General features: G+C 52.6%; 1 protein-coding gene across 1 annotated transcript; it reads right to left on the bottom strand.

Moving 5' to 3' along the window:
- Positions 1–5,154: 5,154 nt before the first annotated feature.
- On the bottom strand, positions 5,155–17,928 carry RBBP8NL (RBBP8 N-terminal like). The gene is made up of 13 exons (XM_033075110.1): positions 17,862–17,928; positions 16,539–16,581; positions 16,064–16,159; positions 15,606–15,718; positions 14,582–14,654; positions 13,228–13,394; positions 12,679–12,767; positions 11,613–11,776; positions 9,844–10,630; positions 9,348–9,456; positions 7,334–7,395; positions 6,848–6,968; positions 5,155–5,742 (listed from the first exon to the last, which is right to left on the bottom strand). Exons 1-13 carry the CDS (start codon positions 17,926–17,928, stop codon positions 5,624–5,626), a joined length of 2,010 nt encoding a protein of 669 aa, XP_032931001.1. The 3' UTR covers positions 5,155–5,623.
- Between the last annotated feature and the right edge of the window lie 377 nt (positions 17,929–18,305).

The raw sequence follows: 18,305 nt of genomic DNA on the forward strand, positions 1-18,305 counted from the left end.
GCCACTGAGATTTTGGAGTACACATCCTCCTAAGCTCCCCTTCTCCCTCCTCCTCGGTGTGTCTCAGAACAAACCCTCAGCTGCCATTCCCTGCTTGTGTTACATGTAGGAATGATGAAACCTTTCCTAACCACATTCTCATGTTGGACCACTCCTGCTCCCTGCTGGCACATCCATCCCCGTGCTCTCCTCCTGCATCCCAAACCCGTGGGACAGGTTTGACTCCAGCTGTCAGTGCCCCCAGCTGTGATGGTTTTAATCTGCCTCTGGTGGGTTCCAGTTGGGAGTCCTGGTTTCTTTTGGCTGCTGCTGGAACAGGGTACAGTATTCCCTGGATTGCCATGTGCTTGCCCTGGTGGGTGACACAATCCTCTGCTCTTGCTGCATGTTCAGAGTTACAGCAAATCAGCTGCTGCTCCCCAGGAGGCAGACATTGCCAGCAGCCTTGGGGAATGGCTCAGGGTCTCCTGCATGACACAGAGTATTAAAAAACATGCAGCTGATTGATTTTATCATATCTCTGCACTCAGAAGGGCCCAGTGCTCGAGTCAGGAAAATGTTGTGTGCTTTTACAGGAGGATTTGTGAATGAATGGATCAAACTCTCTTCCCTGAAGCATGTGGTTCTACACTAAATGCTTTTATTAATAAATCAATTATTTTCATGGGAGAATCTTGGAAAATGTGCTTTCTGGAGAGGTCCCACTGGAGTTCAGCACATCCCACAGCAAGTTTGGTACGAGCAGGGTGTGCAGCACAACCTAGGGAGCTCCTGAAGTGTTGGTGATAGTGCTCAAGGCAGAGCAGCAAGCTGTGACACCCAAGGGATGCAAGAGGAACTTGCATTTTGGCTCAAAAATTCCTTCAGTAAAGTTTGCTTGAGATAAAGGAGCAAAAGAACTCCCCAAATCTCTCCCTTCCAAGAATTGCTACTGCTTGCTGGATTTGCTAAATCTATCCACAACTTCACAGCCTCCTTTCAAAAGTGTGAAGGCTTGTCCCTGTGCTCTGTTCTGAACACCCAAGCTGTCCCTGTCCCCGTTCCCTCTGTGCTCCTGGCTGTGAACTGCAGAGCTGCATGTGAGACTGCCAGGGTTCTTTTTCTGCCTTTTTCACCCATTCATGGCACATCTGACCCTGGGAAGGACCTGCACAAAATGCCCATCCCACTTAAATCCCCAAAACAGGATTGAAGCAGGACTTCAGTAATGCTTGGAATGAGTTTTCCTGCGGTGGACTGAGGAGTGAAGCTGTGTTTCCACAGCCAGCACTATAAATGGGCACTGCTTACAGACCAGATTGCAGCTAAAAGCATTTCACTGCAGAGAAGGTGGTGCTCAGGCTCATGAAAAGGGCATGGATTAAATCACCTTCTAATTAACTATTGCCATGAAGGCAGTGCCACAGCAGAAGGTTGTGAGGGGGAAGAATGTGATGTGCATATCTCTATTTCTGGAGCTTTTGGATCCTGTATTGCAGCCAGCTGAGTTCCCAGCACAGTTCCCTTTTGCTTTGAGGTTGTGGGACTTCCTACCTGCCCTTACACATGCAACAGAGGAACCTTTGTGTGTGTGTGAGACTTTTTTTCCCTCCTGAGATGGAGATTTATACTCATGGCTCAACTTGCACAAATTTCCTTCTTACAATATTTTACAAAGTTAGCCTAGAGAGAAATAGAAAATATCATTTTACTAGTGAGTTTGGTGGATGCACAGGAGGCCTGGAGGGTCTGAGAGCTGAGAGCAGTGCTCTGTGCTGTGAGGATGATTCAGCATGTGCAGATTCTTGAGCATCAGGAAGCAAAGGAGTTGCAGGGTCTGTTACCAGAATTGTTTGGTCTCACAGGCAATAAGGGAACCACTCATTGCTGTTTCTGATGGGCTAAAAGTGATCAGAAATGGTGACATCATCTCTCTCCCAGATTTCTGTGCAATTTCAAATCCAGCCCCTGACCTGGGTGAACCCAAGCTGGGCTCTGAACCCCTTTCCTCTGGGAAACCACTGCACTGGCCCAGATGTCCCAGCTGCATCACAGCACTGGTGACCTCAGGGCTGTAATTTGTCTGAACAAAACAAGTGTGAGCTGCCAGCCTCCCACAAGAACTGACCTGCTCTTGGGGCAGCTTCCTTCTGCTCTGTTGCTCTGTGGGATGTAACTCATGCACTCTAAGGGTAATTTCAGTGCATTTTTAAAGATTATTGTGTAAAACCTCCTTCTCATACTGAATGGAATTGTGGCAACAAAAGGGATTAACTCTGCAAAAAGCAGAGACTGCTGGGTCTGGTACACAAATGCCACTTGGAGTCATTAACCCAGCTCATGTGGAATTATTAAAAGGCTGCTGTGCTGAACATTGCCCTGTGTGTTCCTGCACCTCAGGCAGGGCTGAACCTTCACATGGAGAACTCTGCAGAGATCCAGAGCTGCTTGCAGGGCTCAGATTTCTTCCTTACAGCAGAATAATTCAAGCCTGAGGCTGCCTGCATATCACCAGATCAATACATGCATTTACCTGTCAAGAATGACTTGAACTAAAGACTGACAAGCATAATTTTGAGAATTAATGGGCCTCAGCAATTATCCATCTTTCTGTAGCATGGTGAGGAGGTTACAGCAAGGCAGGGGATGGTAGGAGCAGAGAAATTCCAGGGCTGGATCAAGTGCAGCATATAGACTTTAATTTACTTCAACAACTTGCTCAGAGGAGCACTTTCCTCAGAGCTGACAAAACTATTTTTTGTTTTTTCAGATGTGGGATTGCCCTAACTGTGAAATATTTGTCCCCTCAAACACACCCAGCATGAGATACAGGTGAAAATGTCTAACATAATATAAAAAAGGCAACATAAAAGGTATTAAAAGCCCGATAATTTAAGGTGGATTCTGTGGTGGTGGTGTGCAATGTGAAGGAAAATAATCTTTGTGGGAAGAAAAGGAATTGAGGACTTCATTATTTTTGGCAGGACTTCTGCACATTTTGCTTATCAAGGGACTGTCATGGGAGGTGATTATTTCGTAGTCCATGAAAGTTCCCTCCCTCCTTCATTTCTCCCGATCCCAAGCAACCTCCCTACAGTCTGAGGGGCCTCTTTATGGGATTGCATTTCAACTTCTCTCCTTTTTTTTCCTCTCTTCCCTGCTGGGATATTTTTAAGACAGATTTATCCAATTCACCACCATGTTCAGTGGGTTATTGCTCTCCCTTCCAAGCTGGTCTAGGAAGGGACAGACCTTGTGCTGTCTGCCCAGGACTGAGAGGGGAAGGCATCAGTGGTGGTTCTGATCCATTTTCCATTTCCCATTTCCCATTTCCCATTTCCCATTTCCCATTTCCCATGTCTGTGATCTGATGAACGCTTTGAGCTGGGATAAATCAACCCTGCAACCCTGGTGACCCCACCACTGCCCTGGGCAGCTTGTTCCACTGCTTGATAGCCCATCCAGTGAAAAAAGCTTTACCTAACATATCCTGGTGCAACTTGAGGCCGTTTTCCTCTTGTCCCGTCACTTGTTACCTGGGAGAAGAGACCAACCCCTCCTGGCTACAACCTCCTTCCAGGGAGCTGTAGGGAGGGAAAAGGTTCCCCCTGAGCCTCCAGGATGAGCTCCCCCAGTTCCCTCAGCACATCCGTGCTCCAGACCCTTCCTCATCATCCGACGAGCTCCTCCAAACCGTGAAGACATGGATAATTTTTTCAGCCTGGGAAAGTTTCGCTGCTGTGAAATGCGGTGACAGCAGCAGCAGCCCCGCGGGACTCCCGCTCCTCCATCCCCGCTGCTGGAGTGCCGGGTGTTTCCCGTAGCTCCAAAGCCACCAGAGGCTCACCTGGGGAGGCTGAACCTGATCATAGAGCTCGGGCAGCGGCCCCGGCCCGGCTCTGCCCAGCAGGCGGCACTGCCCGCCCGCGGCACGGCCGGTATCGGTACCGCACCGACCGCACCGCTCCCGGTCCCGGTGCTGGTTCTGCACTGCCCGCACCGCTCCCGGTCCCGGTGCTGGTTCTGCACTGCCCGCATCGCTCCCGGTCCCGGTTCTGCACTGCCCGCACCGCTCCCGGTGCTGGTTCTGCACGGCCGGTATCGCTCCCGGTCCCGGTCCTGGTCCTGGTCCTGGTTCTGCGCTGTCCGCATCGCTCCCTGTCCCGGTTCCGCACTACCCGCACCACTCCCGGTTCCGCACCGCACCGCTCCCGGTCCTGGTCCCGCACCGACAGCACCGCTCCCGGTCCCGCACCGCTCCAGGTCTCGGTCCCGCACTGCCCGCACCGCTCCAGGTCCCGGTCCCGCACCGCCCGCACCGCCCGCACCGCTCCTGTTCCCGGTTCCGCACCGGTCCAGCTCCCCATCCTGCACTGCCCCCGGTCCCGGTCCCTGTCCCGCACCGTTCCCGCAGCTCTCCCGACTCCGCACAGTCCGCACTGCCCGCACCGCTCCTGCTCCCGCACCGCTCTCGGTCCCGGTCCCGGTCCGGTCCCGCAGCGCTCCCGCTCGCCCTGGTGCATGCGGGGCTGCCCCGGGCAGTGCTGGACCCTCCCGCCCCGGCTCCCCCGCAGCCCGAGCTCTCTGAATGGGATTTTAGGGTTGCGGTGCTACGAGCAAAGGATGCTGCTCTTGGCTGGCTGTGCTTTGCCTTCACTCTTGTGAAAAGGCAAAAACTCACGTTTAAATAGAAATAACGGCAGGTAAATGCAGCGGGAATACACCAAAGCAGGAATTGGCTCTGGCACTTTTCTGCTGGTCTCTGTTTAGTCCCTGTGTGCCAGGAACAGCCCAGCCTGGCTCCTGGATCGATGTTATGAGCACGGATGATCACTGCAGCCCTTCCCATCTCATCCCATCAGAAAAAAATTGCTAAGAACAGTTTATCCACGTGAAAAACAGCTCCTAGCAATCCTGCAAGGTCGGTGTGAGCTGCTGAGCTGGTGCTCTGCTGAGAGCTACAGCTGGGTCTCACACACTGACCTTTTCCAGGCCATGCAGGACACGCTGGGGAGAGGGAGCACCCAAACCCTCCCTTCCCAGGCTCTTCTCCCTTCCCTCTCCAGGGACACATCCCACCTGTCATGTACCAGCTCCTCACTGAGCTAGAAAATCGTGGATTTTCCCCAGGTCAGACAAGATCCACGCGTGTATGAAACCTGGGGAGGGATTTAATGGAAGCAGTTTGTGCGTGGGGCTCTGCAGTGTTTGGTTTGGTCATCACCCCTCAGCCAGGCACTGGGACATCCTTCATGAGGAGAGGGGTCTGGTAGTCCGTTCTCCAAACCTGAAATCCCAGGGAAGAACGTGGTTCTGATGCAGGTGAGGGTTACAAAGAGACATCTCCTCTTCCTGGCTCCAGTCTGAGGGTCTGCCCTGGCACAGGGCTGGGGTCACTGACTGTGGGGCTCCAGCAGCGGTGACCTGGCTGCTCCAGGTGTCACCTGCATGGCTCATCCTTGCCTGGCCTCTCCTGTGGCACTGTGTGAGGAGTTTCAGGGTGCTGTGCTCCTAAATGAGTCCTTATGAATTCCCCACTGCCTAGCCCAACGTGACAGGGGGATTCACTCTCCAAGCATGGGTGGGATTCTGAGGTCTCTGAGCCCTCTCCTTTGGTCTGCAGTTGCTCCATCCTGCCCTGCTGTTAACTCTCCTTGGAGGGATCATTGTGGGAATCAGAGCAATTCTCCAGTTCCTTTGTGATCCCCACTGGGCATTGCTCCACTTTGATTTTCTTTTTTCCTCTCATTGACTTCTTAGATCCTGTAAACAGCCAGATGACAGCAGGAGTTAACCACAGAGAAATGGATTTACACTTCTGGAGTCAGCATGGCCTCATCCCGAAATAGGGACAGCGCAGGAGGAAGCAAAGCTCAGCAAAGGAAAGATGCAGAGAAATCTTCACATGTGAGATGTGTGGGTATCCAGGGGAGGCTGTTGTGATCCTGGACACAAAACAACATGTGAAGCAGAAATAGGCAGAGGACTAACCTGATGCAGAGGCATCCCTGAGAGGGTACCCAGACCAGCAAGATGCATTCTGATGGATTTCTTCCCCACCCAGTGTGGTTCATGGCCCACACCACAAGCTGAGAGAGGTGCTGTGCCCTCCATCACCCCATTCCTGTCACAGCTGCACCCACGCCTCACTTGGGACATGCCCATCCAGTCCTGCAGGGTTGGATGTGTCTGCCCTGACTGCACAGGACAGCTTCCTTCCACTGCTCCAAGTGGCTGCTTTTGTACATCAAATCCTCCTGTCACCCAGCTGTGGTGGTGTCCCCTGGGCTGTTAAACAAGCTCCCTTCAAGCTTAAGCAACAGCCCTCTCTACATTTATGGTTGGGCCAACACTTCCCTGGTTATAGCACCAGTACAGAGCAGGGTTTTTCTGACAGAGCATTTTTTAAAGCCTGACAGACAAACTGTCTTATCCTGCCCTTATCAGGAGCAGTTTTCTGCTTATTCACCTGTAGGAAACATGGGTACAACACATTCCTCTGTCAGCAGGGAAACCTCCACAGGCACACTGGAAGATCAACAGAACTGGCAGAAAGCTTTCTCTGAATGTCAATAACTCACCCCTGGGAATTTGGCCTTCCCCAGGCACCGCCTCCCTGCCCAGATAAGCAAACACAAGGGACCAAGCTCTGTTAGCTTAGGTGCTTTAAGTGCTCTCCTGGTCACCCTGCCCAGGCTGTCCTGGCTAACCATTAGCAGGGGCTCCTCTGGCTGGAGATATTAGTTTAGAGGGGCACGGAGGAGAATCCTCCTCTCCCCTGTCCTTGGGCATTTCTCACAGGAATCTCTCTAGAAACAGCAGAAGTTGTAGCCCTGAGCTGATGCCCCAAGGAACTTCTCCTCCCTACCTTTAATCCAGGGATCCTGTCCTCTTTTTCTCTTCCTCTGCTGAACATGAACTTTGTCTTTGGTGCAAAAGTATTTCCCGTCAGCCTCAGCTTCTTGCAGCATCTCATCTTCATACTTCTCCTACACCAACAAGAAGAGCAGTCATTCTAGAAACTACCCTGGCTTTCCCAGGGAGCTGGTGGCATTGCCAGGGACCTTTGTGACTATTCTATGGAGTGATGACAAACACCATTGTTCATAAACACTCTTGACTGTCTGGAAAGAGTGGCCCTTCTATCCCTGAGCAGCAAGTTGTGCAAGAGGGTGGCAATGAGGTTTGGCACCTGGTGCAGGAGGAGCCATCACCTTCTGGAGGGAGCTTGGGCTGGGACAGCCTGTCTGGTGCCTCTGGGACCTGGCAGCCTAAGCTGATGGCTGAGGAGAACAAACAAACAAACAAACAAACAAACAAACAAACAAACAAACAAACAAACAAACCAACCTACCTCACTGTCTGTCGTGTCTGGCTCATCGGATTCTTGCTTCCCAGACTCGGCATCATTGTCATCTAAAGAAACACAAAAAGGGCTTTTAGGCTGGTGGGAGGCTTGACAAGCTCATGAGCAGGTGCAGAGCCATTGGCCCAGGCTCACAGAGCCACTGGGGCAGAAAGCAGCTTCAGCAATAGAATGTGTTGTGAAGCAGAGGCACTGCGAGCTATGTGGCCTGCAATGAATGTTTAGGAGTGAACCAACAGAACTCTATTGGGAAACCAGCTCCCAGGAAAGCTGTATCCACAGGACTTTGCTACACCAAGGTCACAAGAGCTGTCCAAACATTTGTGGCTATGTACAGGTGGGAAACTGGGGGGTGTTTAAGCCCCAGACTGCACCTTCCTGTTTGAGTCCCAGGTGAGGAGAAGCATGTTGGGGTGAAGAGACCAAAAGGGACAATCCCATGTTTGCTGCAGGCTCAGTCAGTGGCTCTTGGCAGGGAATGTGTGCTGAGGAGCAGAGGAAGGAAAGGCAGGGGAAATACTTCCCTTCCCAGCAGAAATATTTCACTGCACACAGACTCTGGGATTACACAGCCCCAGACATGTGCCTGCACACACCAGAGCTCTGCACACACTGAATCTCCATGGGTTGGGGGCCAAGCCTTGCTGGTGGTGGCATCACCCTGTCTGCACACACAGTATCACACCTCAGCTGGCCATGGTGGTCAGAAAGGGCTGTGCTCTCTTCTGAGGGGCAGGGGCACCCCAGAAACTCAAAACTTGTTGCTCATCACACCCAGTCTAGCCAGGATGGAGCCCAGCAGGGCATTCCCCTCTTGCTGCCCCTGCAGAGGTGGGAGAGCAGGTGATGCTCCTTCCAGGCACTCCTGGATTCCCTGTAGCCTGATCCCATCCTCACCTTATCCTTCTGCAGGTTAAGGTTCACTAGGAGGTGCAGAAGTATTTGTGTATTGTTTCCCGGGCTTTGTGTCAACCTTAAGGTGAGAACTGAAGAAAGTCCTGTATTCCCACACCCAGAATGTAATCAGCTAAAATTCTTCTGCCATGATGATATCTCCTTAGCATGTAAATCACAGAGGACTCCTTTTTTTTTTTTTTTTTTTTTTTCCACCGTGAAAAATCCTGCTCCGGAGAGTGTTCCCAAACCACTCCGACACGCCCAGACCAACTAATCCAGGCGAGCTCAACTTTCTGGCCAAGCCAGTAAGGCTGGTACTGAGCAGCTCCCAGCAGACGTGCTTCCCACTCTGATCCCCATGGCTGCTGCCTCCCACCTGCCTGGACAAACCTGGCATCTGTGTTTCATGGGGGTCAGGCAGGGAGAAAGCCTTGGAAGAGCTCTTGTGAAGGAAGGAAACCATCCTGATCTACCTGCTGCAGGTACCAGCATCCCTGGCTCTGTGCTCACCCCTGTGTCTGTGTCATCACAGGACACACTTTGGAGCAAGGGCACAGACAGGGATGGTTCTGCAGTGCTAATCCTGCAAATCTCTTGCATCCCATCTCTGCTGGGACAGTCTGAGCTGCTTCTTCCCTGAGAGGAGTGGGAAATGATGGAGCAGCAAATATTGTCTTGTTGCTGCCCATTGTGGAGTGAGTTTTCCCAAGTGTTTGGAGGTACACTGACTCCTTAGCTCCTGGAGAATTCCATGCTCTCGTTGTGGAGTGCAGGGTGCTCTGCTGAGTGTGCAGGGACACCCCACAGGTGGCTCCTGTTTGTGCTGGACAGACACACTGGGCTTTTCTCCAGAAGAGCTGGGATTACTTTCCCCCCATATATGCTGAGCCTGAATTTTGGACATATCTAGGGTAGAAAATTGAGTTTTCAAGGACAGAAATGTGAAACATGAAGTTCCCCCAAAGGCTCAGAAGAGTTGGGAGGCAGGAACACTGGAACGTGAGTGTGCAGAGCCCAGCAGAGAGCTCTGGGCTGGGAAATGCCTTCACCAAAAGGCACCTTTCACTCTTGCCTTCTCAAATGTCAAATGCCTGGGGCTTCTTACCTGCTTCTTCCTTCTGTGCACTGACATCCCGTCTGATCCCAGCCTCAGGAAGAGCCTCTGGGTCGCTGGGTGTGGAGCTGTTTGCCAGATATGCCCGTGAAAGCGTGAGCTGTGAGACAGGGATACAAACAGGGAGCACAAACGCTGCTGTCACCAGGCAGGACAGGATTGTCCCCAGCCCTTACCTGGTGACTGTGACACCCACGGGGACAAGCATCACCGAGATGCTCCTGTGTACTGTGGTGTGCTTGCTGGGAGCCCAGCAGCCTGTGGGAGGGGGCACAGGCACTGCCTGCCCTTGGGCATGGATGGAACCGCTGTGGGTACTGGAGGGGAGATGGGGAATGAGAGCCAGGACTGAGCAAACTGGCATCCCACATACCAAACCCATCCTCCCACAGGACATTAATGCTGGTCACAACGGTCCCAGCAGCAGTGCTGGACACCCTGCGGTGGGGAAGGAGCTGCAGCCGATGCCAGCAAGAGCTGCACTCACCACAGCTGCATCATCCTCCTCCTCCTCCTCCTCCTCCTCCTCCTCCTTGGCAGCACCAGGCGGTGGCCGGGTGGCACCGGGCCAGTGGTAGGGGCAGCGGAGGTGGTCCCGCTGTGCCCTGTGTCCCCCTCGGGCTGCGGGCACAGCCGGGCTGTCCCCGGGGCTGTCCCTCCGGCCGTGCCACTCCGTGTCCCTGCCGCGGCCGGGCTCCGACAGGTCCAGGGGCGCGTCCGCATCATCGTCCCTCGCCTCCTTCACCTTCGCTCGCAGCTCGCAGCGCTCCCGGCCCAGCCACAGCTCCTTCTCTCCCTTCCCATCCGCAGCATCCTCCAGGAAGATTCTCTCCTCCTTGCACGCCGCCGCGATGCCCAGCCACGGGGACGGGGGGCGCTGGCCCGGCGGGGGTTTGGTGTCGCCGTCCGCCCGCTGGCCCGGCTGGCACTGCTGCAGCAGGAGATGCTGCAGCCGCTCCCGCTGCTTCAGCAGCTGCAGCTTCTCCTCCAGGTGCTGGTCCCTCACGTACACCATGGTGGCAGGGAGCTTCAGCAGCGCTGCGTGCTCCTCCCAGCCGTCCCGGGAGCGCGTCCTGCCCTCGGGGGCTCTGGTGCGGAGCAGGGGGCTGGGGAAGCTGTCCCGCTCCGCCGGGGAGCAGGGGCTGCCCAGCCCCAGCTGCTGCAGGGACAGGTGCTTGTGCAGGAGGCACAGCTGCTCCCTCCGGGCGCTCAGCTTGAGATTTTCGTAGGATGGAGCGACCTTGGGGGAGTCCAGTTTGCTTGCTGTTAAATAGCTTTACAAAGCGTGCAAAAAAAAAAAAAATAAAAATAGGTAGACCACGTTAGGAAAAAAAAATAAAAATCACATTAGCATTAGAGTTTTCCCAGCTCTGCAGGGATGTGTGTGTCTCTCCTGCTCTTTCCATGCCCTGTTGCAGCTCTTGGCCAGTACATGGTGTTTGGCTTTGGGTTCTGGTGGCCCGGGGCACCAGGCAGTCAGCAGTGGGAAGCCATTCCCATCCCACCATCCAGCAGCAATCCCCTCTCCCTAGGCCACGGCAGCTCAAGGCAGGGGTTTGAGTGAGGGTGAGGATGCAGTCACCTCTCACATCAGCACTGCTGCTGAGAAGTAACTTTTTGAATAATGCTTTACAGCCAGCAACATCCTAATTACCCCCTGGGCATTCTCAGTACCTGAAGACCCCCAGGACAGAAGAACAGCCCACCCTCCCCTAATCTCACTCGATGGGAAACTTTTACAGCCATCCTGGAAGGTTGGTTCAGTGCAGGAGCCTGCCCTGCAAACCCAGTTCCTGCTGGTCATTTGGCAGCTTCCATGAGTGCAAGCTGCTCCCAGGAATGCTCAGCAGAGCTCCTCACACTCCTGGAAACTCGCTGTCTGTACAGCTGAACTCACTGGCCTTGCTCAGCCCTCTGTGCTCCTGAAATCAGTGGGGAGGACAAGCCTGGGAAGTGCTGAGCCCTGCAGCAAGGCCCATTAGAATAGATAAGGAGGAGCAGGAATTGCTGCCTGCCTGGGACAGCCCTGCCTGGATGTGGGGGCACCCTGCTCACTTTGTGGGTCTGCCCGAGGAGCTGGAATAACGAGAGCCTGATCTTGCTGAGCTGGATTCCAGTCATCTTTTACTGCTGTAAACTGGGATATGCCCCCCTCCCAAGGCTGTGGGAGAAGTTTGGAGAGGAGGGTGGACAGACACAGTGAATACTGAGGGACAGCTGCAATGGATCAGCCCCACCAGACCCCCAGGTACTCACGCCTCGAGGCTGGGGCTGTGCTCACGCTCTGGAGGGACAGGAGTCTTCCTCGCTGGTGGGGACACTGCTGCCCCTGAAGGACTCTTTTCCAGGAGGCAGGGTTTGGAGCCAGGTCTCACCAGGGCAATGGTTCCATGCAGCTGGTTGGAAATCCTCTGGGATGCCTGTGGCAGAGGACAGAAAGGCCAGGTGAGCCATTCTGCAGTGTGCCTCAGGCTCCAGGGAGCCCAGCTGAGCTGGGACACCTCACCAGTGAGAACAACACAACAGCTCCTGAGGGTGCTGCTTGATATGGTTCTGGTCAACAGCTCTATCAAATTTTTATTCATTTTTCCAGGAAGTTTTCCCTTCATGTACTCTCTGTTTTCTGGCTGCACTAATTTGTAGCACAGGAAGTTTTGCATCTCCTCTTAAGTCATGATTCAGTGGCTTAACCAAGATAAGACCCTGCAAATTCCTTGTCCTGTAGTCAGGCCTTTTTACTCATGCAAGACTTTATTCATGCAAGCTCCTGGCACACACTGGTTTGGTGGGTGTATTTCTGGTGGAGTACCTGGGCCAGGACATCGTTGTCTCCATCAGCTGTCATGAAAGGCTCACCACATGTTCTGACTTGACTTTCCCCTGCCCACCTGGAGATGTCACCAGCCCTTCCTGCCATCCCTATTAATTATCCCCACAGCCTGCCTGCAGCCTTACCAAAGCCCCTTTTCACCTGCTCTTTCAAGTTTTTTTGTGGAGGTCGAGTAAGCAAAACCTGTGCCAAAACAGAAGAGTCTGTGTGGGTGTGTAAGTGGGTTTGAGCTCCCATGACCAGGAACAAGGTCCGGGTCCTGCAGTCCCATCTCCCTGTGCCCAGAGTCACCACATCACTCAGCACCCCTTGGAGACACCCTCTCTGTGTTTGTCCTTGCAACCACTGCATGCCAGGCCCTCTGAAAATGACAAACTACCCAGCTCTGGCTAATTGTTCCAATTGCCTCCTGCTCTTTTCCTATCCTGCTTGTCTTGATCCGGTTCAGATGACCACAGCAGTGGGGGCATCAGGCTACCTCTGACCACTCACAATTTCTGCAAGGCTGACTTCTTGGAGAACAGTGCCTGGGGAAGTCCTGCTGCTTGGAGAGCTTCTCTGGAGCTTCTCTAGAGGCTTTTCTGCAAAAAAAAAGACACAACCAGCTGCCATAATGGTCCCACAGAGCTGCTGCAGCCCTGCCCTGCAGCTGAGCAGCCTCCAAGGGATGCCACTGGCTGGTACAAACCACCTCTCAGGGAGGATTTTGAGTCAAAAATACCTTCTGGCTCAAGCCAGCTCCTGACTGAACGTGCCCTTCACTGCATGTGTGGGTGGCAGGAAGGGAATGACATGGTCTCTGCATGAATTGTCTTCAGTGAGGGCACCCAAGCTCTCTTTTGCTCTAATGCAGAGCAGGGTGTTTCTCCTTTGATCTGGATTTCCCCCCATAAGCTTTTCTGCCCATGGCAATGCCCATCTAAGCTGCCAACAGCTTGGTCTTTGCTCTCCAGACCCTTTTGCAGAGCAGCTTTGCACCATGGCTCAGTCACTCTTCCCATCCCCAGATCCCCAAGAGTGGCAGGAGCCAGCAGCACCCACCTTCACTGAGCTCCAGGTCTGGCACATCCTGGTGAGCTTCTTCTGCCTCCCTGTGCTCTGCTTTCTCTGTGCTGACACTCCTGCTCACTGGGGACAGTAAAGTCAAAGGGGAGCTTGGTGTGGAGCAGCTTTCTCTGGAGGAGACTCCTGGGGTCTTTGTCCTGTCCCTGTTGGAAGGAGAAGGATGGGAATGAATGAATGAGAAAGGGCAGGAGAAGGAAGGGTTTGGAGCCACTGTACTGAGAGCTCTGAGCCTGATATACAAATATACATATTTATGTGTGTATGTGGATATTCCAGATCCTCAGACTCACCTCCTTCCACTGCAGCTTATCAGCAGCCCAGCTGCAGTCTGGGGCTTGGACAGAGCCAGCATGACAGCCTGAGGTGTGATTGCCCCACTTGGTTGTGGGTAACATTGCAGGAAACCACGATGTTGGGTAAGGCAGGACCCAGCTGTGGCTATTGCAAAAGCTCTGTGGGAACCTGTCCCTGGCTGGGCTTTCAGCCTGATGGAGGGGTGGATTCAGCACAGGGATGTGGTGTCTGCCCCCTGTCACCAAATCAACATGGTCTCAGTGACACAAGGAGTCCTGGATGGACTCTGATGCTGAGACAAGGATGTTTGGCTGGAAATCTTCCTATCCAGCATCTCAGGGGAGAACAGAGCAGAGCAGAGCAGAGCAGAATCAATGCTCAGCAAGCCAGCCCAGCCTATAGCTCTGGAGCCACTCAGCTCTTGGGAAGCACTGGGGAGTAAAAGCTAGAGTTTCTCTTTAAGTGGATGGTGCTCCTGTGCTCCAAAGAAAACACATTTCTAAACTAATCCCTCAGTGCTAATTCCTCTGGACTTTAAACCCTTGAGGAATGAGCTGATTTGTATATATTGGCCAGCCTGGCAGGTTACTTGGCTTGCAGCACAGTGCTCTGCTGGGCTGTGAACCTGCTGGTGCAGATCACTTCTCCCTCTTTAGCCCCATCACAATCCCTTGTGTGTGACTCTCCTTCCCCCAAAACCACCTGCTTCCTGCAGACCCTCTCTGCATGCAGGACAGGAGCTGGTGCCATGGAAAAGTCATGGGATCCCAGGGTGGGATTCCATGCAAGCTGCCCAGGGCTTAAATATCTTTGTTCCCCAAACATGAATCGTTGGATGCTGGTGAACAGGGGAGTGAGCAAAGGTCAACAAGGATTTTGAGGGATTGAGGGATTTTTCCATGTCTTACATATAGAGGAACCCACAAGACTTAGATGCTAAAATACCCCTGAGGATGTCACAGTCTGGACATGTCCCTGCCCAGCTCTGCTTGTTGCCAACACTCCTTGTAAATAATGAAACCAGGAAAGTGCTTACTCCAGGCTCCGGAGCCTCTTCAGCTCTTCCTTGAGAGTTTTATTCTCCTCCCTCAGGCGATTGGTCTCGTTTGCTGCAGGGACAGAGGTGGTGCTGTGAGTTCAGGTGCTGCAAGGACACTGCTCACAGCTCGCTGGGGTGCCCGGGGGAGGAGCAGGAAATGACACCGAGTTTTGGTGAGATGCTGAATTTCCTTCCCTAGCTGGTGCTAGGGGATAAAAGGGACCAGCTTTCTCAGGTTCCATCAGGACTGGGTCTGCTTGCAGGTCACCCAGCTCAGGGGAAGAGCACGGCCCAGAGAGGCAGTGGTGGGTTGGGCACAGTGAACAGAGGTGATGGTGATGCTGGGTGCTGGGTTAGGGGCAGGGCTGGGGGTCTCAGGGGGATCAGACAGAGGCCAGAGGGAGATGAGAGCACCCAGCACTGGGAGCTGCAGGGAGGAGAGCACGGGTGGGCTCCCAGGCATGGTGCCCTGCCTTGCTCCTGCTCGAAAGCAGCACTCAGGGAGCGGTGGCATAGCAGGGGAGATAAACCAAGGGTTCTTGGCACCTCTCCATCCCTCCTAAATGCCTTATCTCCCTTACCCCCATGACCCTCCCTGGGCTGGTCAGATCCCCAGGGAAAAACACCCGGAGCCTCAGCGGTGCTGGGAGCTCTGCCAAAGCTCAGGAGAGGATCCATCACACGTGTTGTTTGATTTCATTTACCCGTGCTGAGCTGCTGCTGTGACTTTCCTGTCTTTGCCAGAGTGTTGCTTCTGCTGTGCCAAATGCATCCTTTTTCCAGGCAGCTGACACAGCCTGGAATCTCTCATTTTTCTGGAGGTGTGGAGGGCTGCACCCCCCATCTCTGATGATTTGTGTGAAGGGGGGACATGAACTGCCACCCACAATCCTGATCCCTCCCTTCTCCCCATCCCCAAACCCTTCCCAGATTCCTGCACACCACAAGCAAATATCTGGGAGAGGGATTAACAGAGCAAAGACTCAGCCTGCCAAAGCTCACAGTGGGTGTCAGTACGTACAGAGGATGAAGATGTGCTGCAGGCTCTGGAAATGAGAGGTCTCATACTCATTCTGCTTCTTTTTGGCCAGCTCCTGGGTGACCATGCATCTGTCACACAGACCAGCTCGCAGCCTGGAGGAAGGAAACCCCACAGCTTGTTACCACAAGGTTTCCATGGGAGAAATAAATTCCTGTCCTCCCCATGGGGAGGTGTGGACACTCAGACCATCACCTGGAATCACCCCCAGCCCAGCATTGGCCCTTGCACCCCTCCAGGTCCAGCCCACCACCACCAGCCTAGGAAAGCTCCTGTGCAAGAGCCCAGACTCCTCCAGCTCTCCCAGCAGCTGAGTACAGGAAAAAGAGAGGTTCATGTGCTACATCCCACTCCTGGGAAGACAGCAAATCCCAAACTCTCCCCCTGGGACCATGCAGTCACTGCCACTCAGCAGCACCCTACTTGAACACAAATCCTACCTGTTTTCTAACACCTTTACATTTTCTTTAAGGACTTTCTGTTGTTCCCTTAGTTGGTGGTTTTTAGCAAACAGCTCTTCAATTCTCTGAGCATCACTAGTTGAAGGAACAGAACAAAGAAAAGAGGATTATTAGATCTCTCCCCAAAACCCATGCCTTCATCCACAGTGCCCTTTTTCTTGTGTGGCAGGAGGGGAAACAAATGTGTTGCTGCCCTGTGACACCTTCCTTGGAGTTAGCAGCTTAATTCCTCCCACTTAGTGTTTTCCAAGGGTGCAAGCACTGGGTGCACAAGCATCACCTGCCAGTGGGAAGGCAAACTGGAGTTGGGCTGGGATCACCCCAAGCCCTGGCTGGAGCCAAAAGGCTTGAATTTGGCTGTGCCAGGAAGGCAAATGGTGCTCTGTAATCAGCAGTTTTGGAGAAGTCTGAAATTGCAGTGGTGTAACTCCCCCTGTGCCCCAGCATCACTCACCGGCACTTCTCTGTCGTCAGCTCCGTCACCTTGCTGTGCAGCCCTGGAATAATGAACAGACACAGAGAGGAGGGGTTTATTGCCAATTCCCCAGCACTCAGAAGCAAACAGCACTGATGGAATTTCAGGAAGGTGCGTGGCTTTGCAGAGAACTCATCTATTCCCAAGCCTTATCTCCGATAAGGAATAACACATTGTATGTGTTAAACACAATCACAGTTTAATGGAACTGGGAAGGTTGTACAAAATTGTGAACTCGTTTTGTATCCCCACTATTTAATGAGCCTGCATTTCCTTCACAGATCCAAAAAGTCTGGTTTAGTTTTGTTTCTACTTATTTCTCACTACAGCCTGCCTTTCCCAGGTGGGCACTATTTTATAGCTTTCAGGGTTGGAAAGCATCTTGGAGAATATTTACAGCTGAACAGCTTTCCTTGATGGATCTGCAGACATTGTATCCTGTCAAATCCATTTTATGCAAAGTAGATGTAAACATGTGGTTTAAATTGCTCAACAGTTTCCTCTAAGTCTCACACAGCTTGCAATTACACAAGAGAAGAATGAATTCATAAGCCAGAATCATCCAAAAGTGCTGAAGTTTTGTTCATAATATTGATACTGGGAATTATTCTAATAGGAAAACAATTGGACTTGGCAATTGGTTGCTTAACCTAATGGGTTTTATTTTAATAATGTATGGCCTAAGAAATAATTTATTCCCTAGAGGAATAAGCTATCCAACCTGACTCAAACGTTTTCTTTAACAGAGCTTCATCTCCTGCTGCTTCTGTCCTGTAGATTATTGCATCTTTCCGCTTTCCCTTTGATCCCTCAGCATCCAGATAACTCCAATCCTGGCTGCTTGGAGCAGATGCCCAGCAGGTGTGTGTGTGTCACCCCTGCAAACCTCCCAGCTCACCTTTATCCCAGACCACGACAGCAGGGGCAGGAAAGGAGCAAATCCCCCGTGGTTAATGCTCAGAGCAAGTGGGATTCCTGCAGGGAGTGAGCACCTCCCTGGTTTGCTTTCCAGCAGAGTGGAGTGCAGGAATGTCCTCTCTCTGCTCCTTCTCACCATTCAAAAAGTCACTTTTCTCTCAGGAGGTACAAGTGTGCCACAGTGGGTGTTCTCTCCTGAGGGACAGGCTGTGACCCCGTGTCCCAGTCCATCCCCGTGGGTGCTGCTTGCTCAGCACTAATCCCCAAATCTCCCTAATCCACACCGGCTCCTCCTCCCTTCAGGTTATTTGACACCAAACGGATCGAGGTGGTGTTACAAAGAAATGGATCTTGGCCAGTTTTTGAAAAATTTTGTCTCCCTACCTTGGACCTCTTTCTCATGGATTTCCTTGAGCTTGTTCAGGAACTCTGTAAAACTCTCAGTGGTCATGTTCAGGGCTGAGCCACACACCAGGCTCAGTGTCCAGTGCAAGAACGTCCTTTTGCTTCAAATTATTCCGGTTTCAGCCTAAAACAGAAAGGAAAAGCCCAACAAAAGGGATGTGTGTGGTGCATGTGGTGCTCTGGAAAGGACAAAGCCCAAAGCTAGGAAGGGAAATCATCTGCTAAACCATGGGATGCATTTTTGTCCACCCTGCCTCAATGCTGAGCATAGCAAAGAGCATGTCTTAGATACCAGGAGAAGCCCAGCTGGAAAATCAGGCTTTTCCTCTACTTGTTGAGCTGTTTAAATTGCATTTCTCTGGGATAAGGTGGGGCAGGGCATCTTCTGGAGCATAAAGACTGCAGAACTTGTGTTGGGACCAC

The sequence above is a fragment of the Catharus ustulatus genome, chromosome 17 (assembly GCF_009819885.2).
Source record: "Catharus ustulatus isolate bCatUst1 chromosome 17, bCatUst1.pri.v2, whole genome shotgun sequence".
In the NCBI taxonomy this organism is placed as follows: Eukaryota; Metazoa; Chordata; class Aves; order Passeriformes; family Turdidae; genus Catharus; species Catharus ustulatus.

Bases quoted from the DNA above. Each gene is read 5' to 3' on its own strand.
- RBBP8NL (XM_033075110.1), bottom strand. From the start codon at position 17,928: ATGACCACTGAGAGTTTTACAGAGTTCCTGAACAAGCTCAAGGAAATC. The intron at 16,582-17,861 runs GTAGGGAGACAA...TCATTATTCCAG, and splicing joins CCATGAGAAAGAGGTCCAAG to GGCTGCACAGCAAGGTGACG. The intron at 6,969-7,333 runs GTAGGTTGGTTT...TTGTTGGTGTAG, and splicing joins CAGACACGACAGACAGTGAG to GAGAAGTATGAAGATGAGAT.